General features: G+C 37.8%; 1 protein-coding gene across 2 annotated transcripts in view; it reads right to left on the bottom strand.

The window, feature by feature from the left end:
• Window positions 1-13236, bottom strand: part of LOC104224633 (uncharacterized) — a 44955-nt gene that overhangs the window by 3450 nt on the left and 28269 nt on the right. The window contains exons 26-33 of one of the 2 annotated variants that reach the window (XM_070152989.1): window positions 11212-11262; window positions 10084-10227; window positions 9668-9795; window positions 8525-8612; window positions 7043-7102; window positions 6727-6976; window positions 3794-3945; window positions 3617-3687 (exon numbers count right to left, since the gene is read on the bottom strand). In XM_070152989.1, the coding sequence (XP_070009090.1) occupies window positions 3617-3687; window positions 3794-3945; window positions 6727-6976; window positions 7043-7102; window positions 8525-8612; window positions 9668-9795; window positions 10084-10227; window positions 11212-11262 (944 nt within the window). Of the gene's footprint in view, window positions 1-3616; window positions 3688-3793; window positions 3946-6726; window positions 6977-7042; window positions 7103-8524; window positions 8613-9667; window positions 9796-9920; window positions 10003-10083; window positions 10228-11211; window positions 11263-13236 lie in introns of those variants that run through there. The other variant, XM_070152990.1, reaches the window with a different exon arrangement.

Here is a 13236-nt window from a genome sequence, read left to right as displayed (position 1 = left end):
ATCACCAAACAACTAAAATGTAGTGTCAAGTTCTTTCTTGATTATTGTGTGTTTCAGGATCTTCAAACAAGGAAGAGGATTGACAGTGGTAGATTGCATGATGACTTATATTGGATTGATGGAACTCGAGCCTTTGGTCAAGCCTTTTTTGGAGGAAATAAGAACGTCAACCAAGAAATAATACAGTGGCATAGACGGTTGGGGCATCCATCTTTTTTTGTTCTAAAAAAATTATATCCTAGTTTGTTTTCTAGAACTGAGTTTGAATCTTTGTCTTGTGATGCTTGTCAAAATGCCAAACACACTAGAAACTCTTATCCTTTAAGTGACAATAAAAGTACTATCCCTTTTTCAACTATTCACTCTGATGTATGGGGTCCCACTTAAACAGTTTCCTTGTCTGGTAGTCGATGGTTTGTTACTTTTATTGATTGTTGCACTAGGATGACTTGGGTATATTTGTTAAAGGCAAAAAATTAAGTCTTCTCCTGTTTTAAGTCGTTTCATAAGATGATTTGTACCCAATTTGAGGTTAAGATAAAAATCTTGCGAACTGACAATGGCACATAATATACGGGTAAAGATTTTGGTGCGTATTTGGAGTCTTTTGGGATAATCCATCAAACTAGTTGTCTTTGTACTAGTGCACAAAATGGGGTTGCTGAAAGGAAAATATGCATTTGCTAGAAGTGGCACGATCTCTAATGTTTACTATGAATTTACCAAAACCTTACTGGGGGATGCCATTCTAGTGACTGCCTACCTTATCAATAGAATGCCACTTAAAAACCTCAATTTTCAGAGTCCTTTCGAAGGTAAGAATGATTATATTGTTCCTCCGAAGGTGTTTGGCTGTGTTTGCTTTGTTCACACTAGGAGTTCCGGAAAACTTGATCCTAGAGCTATTAAATGTGTCTTTATTGGGTATTCTCCAACACAGAAAGGGTATAAATGCTATCATCCTCCTTCTAGGAGATCCTTCGTCAGCATGGATGTTACCTTTTGAGAATCTGAGCCCTATTACAATAAAACACCATCACCTCTTTAGGGGGAGAGCTATAAGAATGAAGAGATGATTCCCACTGTTGAAATGATTCCCACTATTGAAGCCACTAAGATAGGAGAATGTGAAATTGAAGAAAGAATTCAGGGGGAGACTATTGGGCGTTTGGATAAACCTGATTTGAGTATTCAAGAAAAAAAAGAGCTGAAGAAGTCACCGTGCAATCTACTGAAGCTCATCCCTCTTCTGCTGTTGAAACTTTTTCTACTGGTGAGTTATCTACATTTCCTAGTGAGTTAGATGTACCTATTGCTCACAGAAAAGGAGTCAGATCTTGCACCAAACATCCTTTATCTAACTTTGTCTCCTATAATTCCTTATCTCCTTCCTATAGAGCTTTTGCCTTGTCTATTTCTTCTGTGTCTATTCCCCAGAATTGGAGGGAAGCTTTTGCATATTCTAAATGGAAGCAAGCTATGATTGAAGAAATGAAGGCCTTGTCAAAGAATGAGACTTGGGATCTTGTCACTTTACCACTAAATAAGAAATTGGTTGGCTGCAAATGAGTCTTTACTGTGAAGCACAAAGCTGATGGTTCGATTGAAACGTTCAAAGCAAGACTGGTGGCTAAGGGGTTCACTCAAACTTATGGAGTGGATTATCAGGAGACATTTGTCCCTGTTGCAAAAATGAACACTATTAGAATACTTTTGTCTTGTGCAGTTAATCTTGATTGGGACTTACAACAGTTTGATGTGAAGAATGCATTTCTTCATGGCGACTTAGAAGAAGAGGTGTATATGGAGATTCCTCCTGGATTTGATACCGAACAAAGTCAAGGAAAAATGTGCAGATTGAAGAAAGCCTTGTACGGATGGAAGCAATCTCCAAGAGCTTGGTTTGACAGATTCTGCAAAGCAATGATCTCCTTCGGTTCCCAACAAAGTAATGTCAATCATACCATCTTCATGAAACACCAAAAGGGTAAACTCACTCTTCTCATAGTTTATGTTGATGACATAGTAATGACAGGGAATGACAATGAAGAGATGGCCCGATTGAAGAAGCTGTTAGCCCAGGAATTCGAGATCAAAGATCTACGGAAGTTGCAATACTTCTTGGGAATTGAGGTTGCTAGATCAAAAAGAAGAATCTTTATTTCTCAAAGGAAATATATCTTAGATCTCTTGAAAGAAACTAGTATGGCAGGTTGCAAACCAGCAGAATCTCCCATTGAAAGTAATCACAAGTTACAAACTAGGGTTGGAAAGTCTATTGATAAGGAGAGATATTAGAGGTTGGTTGGAAAACTTATTTATCTCTCTCACACTAGGCCAGATATGGCATATTCAGTTAGCTTGGTGAGTCAGTTCATGCACGATCCAAGAGATCCTCATATGCAAGTTGTCTTTCACATTTTGCGGTATCTGAAGTCTGCACTGGGAAAGGGTCTACTTTTCTCTAAACATGGTCACCTATAGATTTGCTGGATCTCTAGATGACAGAAGATCTACGTCTGGTTACTGTACACTCATGGGAGGGAATGTAGTTACTTGGAGAAGCAAGAAACAAAATGTTGTTTCTAGATCCAGTGCAGAAGCAGAATATAGAGCAATTGCCCAGGGTGTTTGTGAACTGATTTGGCTACAAAAGTTAATGGATGAATTGAGATTGTCTGAGACAGGGAAGCTTTTGTTATATTGCAACAACAAGGCTGCAATTAGTATAGCTCATAATCCTGTTCAACATGATAGAACAAAACATGTTGAAATTGATCGACATTTCATCAAAGAAAAGATTGTAGGTGGTACCTTGAGTTTGCTTCATGTATCGTCAGAAAAGCAGCTAGCAGATGTGCTCACAAAAGGTCTCAGCAAAAAGACTTCACACTTTGGTTTGCAAGTTGGGCATGTGCGACATCTTTGCACCAACTTGAGGGGGAGTGTTGATTAGTGTAATTAGTAGGAAGATTTGATTAGATTAGATTTATTCTCTAGCCTAATTATAGGCTTATTTTATTCTGTAGCTTAATTGTAGCAATTACTGATTTCTTTTCCTAGTTTATCCATAGGATTCATTGTATAAGTATCAGTACTCTTGATGTGAATAATATACAGAAATACAAGAAGCTCTATTCTTCTTCTTGAAATCATCAATTTTCTATGTACATTTTGTAGCCATTTGCTGTAAACACGCAGCTCCTTTCATTAAAATCACCTTGACCATAATGTTAATCCATAAGTTTTACTTGACACTCCATTAGTTTTTGCACAAAGAGATGAAATATTAAGAGACGTCAATGAATTTGTGGGTTAGTTCATTATATCAGGCAATCTAGTATTTCTTTCAATAGTGCAACAGCAATGACATCATCTTTATTCTATTCAAGGATGTCATCAGATCCTCGATTATATTAACATGAATGAGATAGAAAATTTTAGTTATAGAAAGATTTAGTTATTCTCTATATGAAGGCAAGAAATCTCATCATTCATCCATTTCACTGCAACCTCTCTTGCTTCAGATTTCTTTACATCTGCATTGTGAAAAATTAAAGCAAAGCCCAAAGACATGCAGTATAAGCAAAGCAAGAGAGAGTAATACTATCAGAACCTGATCAATTGGAATTGCTTGTCTTTCACTACGTTTTTGTTGGCAATGGCCAGTGCAGATGCTCTAAATACCTGCTATCAGTTAATCAGAAGAACAATGAACCACCTGAAACTAAAAAACATGCACATACCAACACCAAAATCCACAAAGCACAGAAACAACAACGTGATTGCACACCTCACAAGTTCGGGCCAATCCTGCAAGATTAGGTATCCGATCAATTAGTGATGCTACGAGGATAATATCTTGCCGACTTGCTTTCAACTTCTCAAAAGCTACAGTTTTTAAGTGCAGCAACTGATCAAGAAGCTGATCTTCCTTTTCTATGTCTGTATTTACACAAAAGAACCAAGTAGGATAATCAATGAAATAAATCTTGAGAATACTTGAGATGTAAATTATGGAAAGCGAGGGAAATACCCTTCTTATAACTTTCAGCACATAACAACTGTTATATATCATACAAGTTCACATGGTTACTTAACATATTACTGCAGCACATCACTCCTGAAGGGTTGACAGAGTCCCATCAGAATTAAGGTTAAGCTTACATATATATTGTATTCAAAGACTAGCAATGGAGTTTGAGCTTTATTTGTCAGTGACAAGCAGGTATAAATGATAAGTTACATTAAGGCAGCCTTTCTATGACATCAGAAGGAGCAGATAAACTTTACATAAACAGAAACTAGTGAAATCTCTAACAAAGCTAACGTGCATCAACAATCATGTAATTCCAATTTTGCGAACAAGTATCTCCATTTTGTCGAAGAACCAATTCAATTCTAGGCCTTGATTAAAAATTGCAGAAGTCCATAACTTCCAAGTTTATGGCACGACAACAAAATTAAACACATCCCAAGGTAAGTATAAGCTGACAAGGAATAAGAAACTTCAAGCTGGTAATCTTAATGGCATGAACTGTTATACTCAGATATTCTATCCAGCATAGAAGTGAAGAAATTTAAGAGTTAGCATCTTCATGTTTGGCGTCACAACCGACGAATAAGTATAAAACTTTGGCAGTTACCTAAAAGAGAACAAGGGAATGGAAAATTTTCTACGCTTTCCTTTCGTTTCCATCCTTTTCTGTAGTTTCAGAATGTTAAGGAAATGGACCTTGGGTCAAACTCAACTCAGAAAAACTAGCTCATAAGGGGAAGATTGCCTAAGACCCTTTTTTTATAAGGTAAATAATTTTATCAACAATTGGGAGAAACCTCGTATACAAGCCGTATACCAAAGGAAGAGAACCTACACCAAAAATATAGTTCTCAACAAAGGAGATCCAATTAGGGGTGGGCATAATACCGACCAAACCGAAAAAACCGGTCGAACCAAAAAATTCGGCTTATTCGGTTTCGGTTTTTCGGTTTATTCGGTCGGTTTGCGGTTTATAGTTTTAAAAAGTTCGGTGTTCGGTTCGGTGGTCGGTTTTACTGGTTCGGTTTTCGGTTAAACCGAAAAACCGAATTGCGGTAGAGGTATGCTTGAGATGTATGCTGCTGTTGTAGTTTGTTTTTTAATTAGTTTGTTTTGTAGTTTCATTTGTTCTTAGCTTGTACGATTGGAAGGAAATCTTTTACGTATGATTTATGTAAAGATTGATTCATTTATTTCTTTAGCACTTCAGTTTAATTTATTTGCTGGAATGATATGCAAGTGCACATACTTTTCTACATGCAGAAAGCTGCTAAGCTAGTGTTGACTTATTTGATAATCCATGTTGCTCTTTATTCAGGTAATTAATATTGGTACAAGTTCAACTCTTGTAGCTATTGATGTTGTTTATATCGGATGCTGCCAACTAGAAACAGAAAAAGTTTGCTGCAATTAAAGATTCGTAGTCTACACCGGATATTAAAATCTTGAACCGTTAATAACCGAAAAACTAAACCGGAAATAACCGAACCGAACCTTGAAAAAATCGCACCGAACCGTAAATACTTTGGTTTGGTTTGGTTATTAATATTACAAAACCGAAAACCGATAAACCGAACTGTACTTTCATAATAACCGACCGAACCGACCGACGCCCACCCCTACATCCAATCATCTATACAAATAGGGACCTCATGAGAATACCAAGAAGAAACTAGAAACAAAAGATTACTTTGTAGTTTTACAAACTCTTGTTCCACTCCTTCAAATGCCCCCTCCTATTTCTCTCTTTCCAAGTAACCCATATGATTGCTATGGGGGTAACACTCCATGCCCTTGGACTTCTCTCTCCCCTCTTGTGAGCCCAACTATCCAACGCCTTCTTCACTAAACCCGGCATCACTCATCGCACCCCAAACAAATTAAGAACCGCCCTCCACAAACGATTAGCCACTTGAAAATGCAATAGTAGATGATCTACATGTTCATCCAAGCTTTTACACATGAAGCACCAACTGCATACGTGATCCTCATTTTTCTCAGATTTTTTGCTGTCAAAATCACTTCCCTTGCCACCAACCACACAAAGAAACATACCTTTCTTGGTGCTCCGGGAATCCAAGTAGAGCAATGAGGGAAAATCCATTCCTCTCACTAATAACCTCTTACAAATGTGATTTGACGGTGGATAATCCATCTCTACTCTATTGCCTAAGACCATACAAATTACAAGGAGACTACAGCCTATTCTCTCAACTAATGTGAAACATTAAACACAGGCCCCCCACCATGCCCAAGGGTGGACATATGTAGTGCGGACACATAACATGGGAATCCAACATTGCGTAAACCAAGAATTGAGACGGGTCCGACTCTGGTACCATACTAAGAAAATGAACCTTGGGCCTAACTCAACCAAAAGGAGCCAGCCCAGGACAGGACTATCCAAGATTATATAAGGAGACAACTACTCATTACCTTAAACAATGTGGGACACTTAACATAGAAACAAGGCTGAGATAAAAAAGCAAGACGAAATTTTCCTCGAGGGAATGGATGGGGAGGACATTCCAGGAAAGCACAGTACGTTCATGGCGCAAGTGACAAGCACACAAGCTAAACTACACTAGCAATGAACTTACTGATCGAACGGATTATCTGTGTAATTCACCTTCTCATACCAAATTGGTGATGCCTAGCAATATGAAATTAGTATTGAATCCAGTTACCTAGTAGTGATTTTAATGGTCCTTCATTTTCCAACAAGACGGTAGAATCAATACTTTGCATTTCATGTTTGGAAACAGTAATTTTCCTTTGGAAATCTAGTGATATATCTTGCAGCGGCAGAACTGTTTGCCCTTCGGTAAGATTTCCAGTTATCTCCTTGCACTTTCCATCATCGTCAACAAGCAAGCTTTCATTCTTGATAGCTGCTGCATCTTTGGCCATTGAGCATCTGAGATCCTCCCTAGTCCCCTGGAAATAAGGGAAGTGAGCAACAAAACCACGAAATACAATGAAATAGCGAAAGTGAGCACTTACATTTAGAAAATTAATTACTTGATCCATTAGGGTTGCTGGTACACATTCGAATTCAAGTTCCTACATATATCACCAGTAAGGAAAAAAGGACATTATGCTTTCAGAAATTAGAAATAGATAGTTGGCAAAGACAACACTGGCAGATATGGTTGCTATACCTGACTTAGCAATATAATTGCTTTCAACTTCAGCTAATAAAGGGAATTGTTTTATTATTGTTGATTAAAGCTTTTTAAGGAACTAGCCAAGTTTATGCTCATATTAATGGTCATACCACAATGATTGATAAATTAAAGTTTCAGTGCTTCTGAAACTGCAAGGGTAAAATACATGTGGTTCACATTAAGAAGTTAGGCAGGGCAATCACAGAGACAACTTCCTAGCATAATCATATTAGTTCACGTCAAGCCATTAGGCAGGGCAATTAAGGACAAAATCTTCCCAATGTTACTATGGCCTCATTTGTTTGCACTTAATGGAGGTCTGAATCTTAATCATTCAGATCTCAGATATTAAGTGCGTTTGTTTTTAAAGTCTGAATCTTAATTATTCAGATCTTAATCACTAAGTGTGCTTGTTTTTTTTACTTCACAACCACTTAATGGGTCTGAATAGGTCTGTATGATTAAGATCTATAATAGAGATTTAATTTCATTAAGATGCTATCACATATCCATTATTAACTGTCGTCACCGCCTACCATTATCAACTACCACCATGTCGCCGCCACCACCACCATACTCAACCACCACTACCACCTCCACCACCACCACGCCACCATCATCCTCGATCATAGCCGCCACCATTATCGACCATCACCACCCACTATCCCCACCACTCCGACCACCATCATTCTTATCCACAATCAACACTCATCCACCTCAACTGCCACAACTGACCACCCCATCATCATCAACAACCAAAGGCGGCACTGCCCATTATTATAACCTACCACCACCCACCATCCACCTTCCTCAGTCACAACTACTACCACCACCCGACTTATTAACTATCACCACCCACCACCACCATCCTCAATCATAATCGCCACCACTACCAATCACTACTAGCTACTAGCATGAACCACCATCATCAACCAAAACTACCACCAACCATCGCCTCTAGTCGGCATTCTCCCATTAGCCATCACCACCAACAACTATCATATTTTTAAAAACGATATATTTTATTGATAGATTAGTTAGTATATCATTTGAATATTATGTTTATTAATTTTCAAATAAAGATAAATTTTATACATTCATATGTTAAAAATCAAACAGTCTTAACTATTTAGTATTCAGATCTTAATACACATCTTAATATATTCAGATTCATATGTCTTAATCTTAATACACATCTTGATATTCAGATGTGTATTCAGATTCAGACGTCTTAATCTTAAAAAAACAAATGAGGCCTATGTATCTGCCACAGGAAAGATGACACTCTAAGCCTTGACCAATTTGCAATATCCCTCACCTCAACTCTAGTACTGAAAATTCCAGCTGGTGTGACCGACTTCTTTGGATCAAAAGCATCAAGGTAACCTTCCATTGATGTTCTTAACCTGTGATAGAAAGAAACAAATGTTTAGTTCAAGTCTATACACATAATATAGATATCACTATATTTTCTGCACACTGGATAACACCATAAAGCTAATCCTCAGAGTGTATCGAATGCAGTATGATATGAGAGAAATTTGGAAAGCACGTCAGGCTACTTTGCTCAAATATCTCAGCAGTAAAGCATTTAGATTTCCAACGTGAATGATATATGTATATGCTTAATATCTCATAGGTATATTTGGTTAAAGATGTTTTGGTTACTGTTGAGTCCCACATCGACAATGAAGGGGATGGATGGTTTCCTTACATGGACTTGGGCAATCCCTGACCTCTTAAGCTAGCTTTTGAGGTTGAGTTAGGCCCAAGGTCCATTTATCATAGTATTAGAGCAGGACCCATCCCGATTTCCCGATGTTGGGCCTCTATAATTGTCCACGCTCCAGATGTCCAGTCCTGGTGTGAGCGGGGGTGTTGAGTCCCACATCGACAATGAAGGGGATGGGTGGTCTCCTTATATGGACTTGGGCAATCCTCACCTCTTAAGCTAGCTTTTGAGGTTGAGTTAGGCCCAACGTCCATTTATTAGTTACAAACCAGTTAGGTTTTTAAGGGGAACGATATATGTTTGCTTTCCAACTTACCTAACATCCGGTGACCTCCTTCCCTTTCAATAGTAATCTGTCCTATAATGCAGTTCTACCTCCCTCCCTTTCAAAAGCAATCTGTCCTATAGTGAAGTTCTTCTAGAGTCATCACATATTAAATTTCAGTTTGGTGATAGAGGATTTAAGACCATAACTCCTGTTTTGCTCCGTGTCGATATATACTTTTTTTCTCAATCCATGTTTGTTTACCAGGTAGGAGTAAGGTCTGCGTACACACTACCCTCCCTAGACCCCACTTGTGGGATTAACTGAGTTCCCAGTTTGTTCTAATTTTTGTACATACATTACTGTGTGAGACAGTGTCTTTTGTCTATGCTAAAGGGAAAACAATGGAATGAAAAGTAAAAACAGAATTTTTATCTTAGAGAAGCTCATACAACACAACTTACCGTGCACAGTCAGGGTTATCTTGCAAGTACGATCTCAAATCTTGAAAGCATCTTTCCTCTAAAGTCATGGTTGCATAGACACTAGAATCTGATGGCAACAATTTTTGAAGAACTTGAAGCACTAATAACTGCAAAACAACAAGAAAACATCCCCGTTCAAAATAAAAAAGGACAGCCCGGTACACTAAGCTCCCGCTATGCGCAGGGTCCGGGGAAGGGCTGGACCACAAAGGTCTATTATACGCAGTCTTACCCTGCATTTCTGCAAGAGGCTGTTTCTACGACTTGAACCCGTGACATGGCAACAACTTTACAGTTCTGCCAAGGCTCCCCTTCTAAACATCCACATTCAAAATCATAGCGCCAATTAATATGCTAAGCAAAGGCCACAAAATCCACAACACAAAGTAACCAACCTGGGTGAAACCACGTAGTGTATGATGGTGTGAGGTCAACAAAGGAATTATACAAGGCAGTAAAGCACTCAGATGCCTGGACTTGTACTCTTCAGTTGAGTGAAGGATGATATTTGCAGCTATAAACACATAGGAAGATAAAGCCTGCAATAGCGATAAAATATAAGGTGATGTTTTCTTCATAGCTAGTGGATAATTAAATTTAGTACAATCGAAGGTAGCATTATAACGAAGTTTTTTGACAAAGATATAAGATTTTCTGATAAGTCACATGATAACAAAGTAAATTAGTATACATTGACTTTTACTTCAGTACACCAAATGAAGATACTTGCCAAATTCTTGAGTTTCTGAAGCTATATTTAACCTACCTCAAAAATGGACATGTATGACAGTTTGAAAATCACAATTTGGCCAGTGCATCAAACAGTTGCATTTTCAAACCCCTTATCCTATGAGGGGAGGGTACTTCTTTCCCTTAAAATTGAACTGACTGGAAGTTGTGCTAATTTATTAAACCAAGCAAACAAAGAGATTAATATGCTGGTCCCCTCCTCCAGTGCCTCTTCAATTTTTCATATCAGTACATTGTTTAATATAAAATAAAATTTGCACAAGCTTTCATTGTTAGTTTATTACAAATGAACAGTTTCCTGCTTCGAAGATCAGTCTCGGAACAATGAATGTTGTAGCAGGATTATATATTATATTCTTAAGCGGAAGAATAAAAAGAACTACTACGTCCAGCAGAAACAAGGATTTACAATTTTAAAGTCTTGTCGCCAATTAAAGGATGCTGTACCCCTCTTCTTTCTTATTTTTTTTTTTTTTGTTTGAGATGGTAACATTTTGTTGTACCCCCTTTCTAAGTACAAGCTTTTCCGTGAAGTTTTCTTTACACAAATTCGACCACAAAATCCAGATAAAAAAATAAATAATTGTGAGGGCATTTTTAAGGGACAAAAGTCTTAAAAAGGACTAAAAAATGTGACTATTTATCCATTATTGTTCAGTGCATGTCATCCTTGCACAGGGATCATGCTACCTTTGTAGTACCATTTCAAGTTATCTGTAAATATGAAGTATTAACAACTTAGATACTAAAAAGTGGAATGAGAAAGATCTCACCTGAGGCCGCATATTGTAATCTCGCAGCAACGGTACTAATTCTTGCCCGACCTGCAAAAGAAAATTGAACAAGACTGAAACCCTCATCTATTAAATGAATAAAAGATGCTCGGGAAAGAAGAAAGAGAGAAACTCATGTGAAATTGATAGTTAACTTAGTACTTACAAGAAGGCTCCTCATATAGGAGTTTTGGGGTACATAAAATAAGATAAGTTTCTTAATTCTTGGATTCCTAATTAGTATGACATAATCAGTAAGAACATTATACGCAACATTCTTTATGATTTTGTTGACTTTCAACAATTGAAATTTATTAAGAATATTTATTCAACAGATACAATCATCATTAACTCAAGAAAACAACTCCGTAATAATTAGGGATGGAGTAATTCTGTAGAGGTATCATAGACTTGCGGGAAAGCTAATCTCATACTAAATCAATATTGCATGTGCAGCAAAAGTCAATATATCCATAATATTGAATTGTGTGGCCATCTCATCTAAAAGCTTACATTGTTAGAGTGCACATTTTTTAACTTGATTATGTTTCAACGCGCCCCTCATGTGAGGGCATGACTTTTTCATATGCATAAAAATTCATTTTGATAATGAGTGAACATATAGAGTGCGAACAACATAACATGGGAGCTGCACATTAGGGAAACCAAGAATAAAGTGAGTCCGACTTTGATACCATATTAAATTGTGACCATCTCATCTAAAAGTTTAAATTATTAGAGAGTGCTTTTTTCATTAATTATGTTTCAATGCACCCCTCATGTGCGGGCCTGACTTTTTTCATATGCCCAAAAATTCTTTTTGATAATGAGTAAACATATAGAGCATGAACAACATAACAAGGGAACCCTGCATAAGGGAAACCAAGAATAGAGTAGAGTCTGACTCCGAATCTCCAATTAGTCCGATACTATATTGAATTGTGTGACCATCTCCTTTAAAAGTTAAAGTTGTTAGAGAATGCACATTTTTATTTACTTAATTACATTTCAACAAATATGCCCAACAATCTCCATCTGAAACAATATACTGACATATCTAACATGGACGCAAATGAACGTGTCCTTCTACCTAAATTAAGGAGGAGAAAACTCTGAATTTTGGAATCTGCTGACTCAAAATGAGTGATTTCTATATGGATCTAAATAGCTAATCATGTGGTTCGGAAATAGCAAATTGCATAAAGACTGCCAACCTGTTACGGGCCCCATGCACATAAAGTAATATTGTGCATCAGAGTTACAACAACAAAATATTCTCTAAAGTGGCTATATGGATCAGGTGGGCACATGAACAGGTGAAACTTGCTACAATTTGAAAAAAAAAAAAAAACTACTTGTTGAGTATAAGGAAGCAATTAATACACTTCAGAATCAACTTTCATATGGCAGGTTCGTTCATATAGAATGGGACCATGCCCATTAAAAGATGAAGAATGACAAAGACAAATTATGTGTTTTGGCAAAGTTTAAATTTGGGAGAGGGTTGTGGAAGTCAGGGTGAGAAAGAGTGTGTCTATTTTCGAGAATCAGTTTGGATTTATGTCAGGGCAATCGACTACGGAAGTCATTCATCTGGTGAGGAGATTGGTAGAGCAGTATAGGGAGAGAAAGAAGAACCTACACATGGTGTTTATATACCTAGAAAAGGCGTACGATAAAGTTCCGAGGGAGGTTCTGTGGAGATGTTTGGAGGTTAGCGGCATTCCGGTAGCTTACACTAGGGTAATCAAGGACATGTATGATGGTGCTAAGACTCGGGTGAGGACAATAGGAGGTGACTTAGATCACTTCCCAGTAGTGATGGGGTTGCACCAGGGATCGGCTCTTAGCCCGTTCTTATTTGCTCTAGTGATGGATGTGCTGACGCGACACATTCAAGGGGAGGTGCCATGGTGCATGTTATTTGCCGATGACATAGTGTTGATTGATGAAACGAGGAGCGGGGTCAATGCGAGGCTGGAGGTCTAGAGGCAGACCCTAGAATCTAAAGGTTTCAAGTTGAGC

The sequence above is a fragment of the Nicotiana sylvestris genome, chromosome 8, assembly GCF_000393655.2.
Source record: "Nicotiana sylvestris chromosome 8, ASM39365v2, whole genome shotgun sequence".
In the NCBI taxonomy this organism is placed as follows: Eukaryota; Viridiplantae; Streptophyta; class Magnoliopsida; order Solanales; family Solanaceae; genus Nicotiana; species Nicotiana sylvestris.
This window is presented reverse-complemented; position numbering and strand designations above follow the sequence as displayed.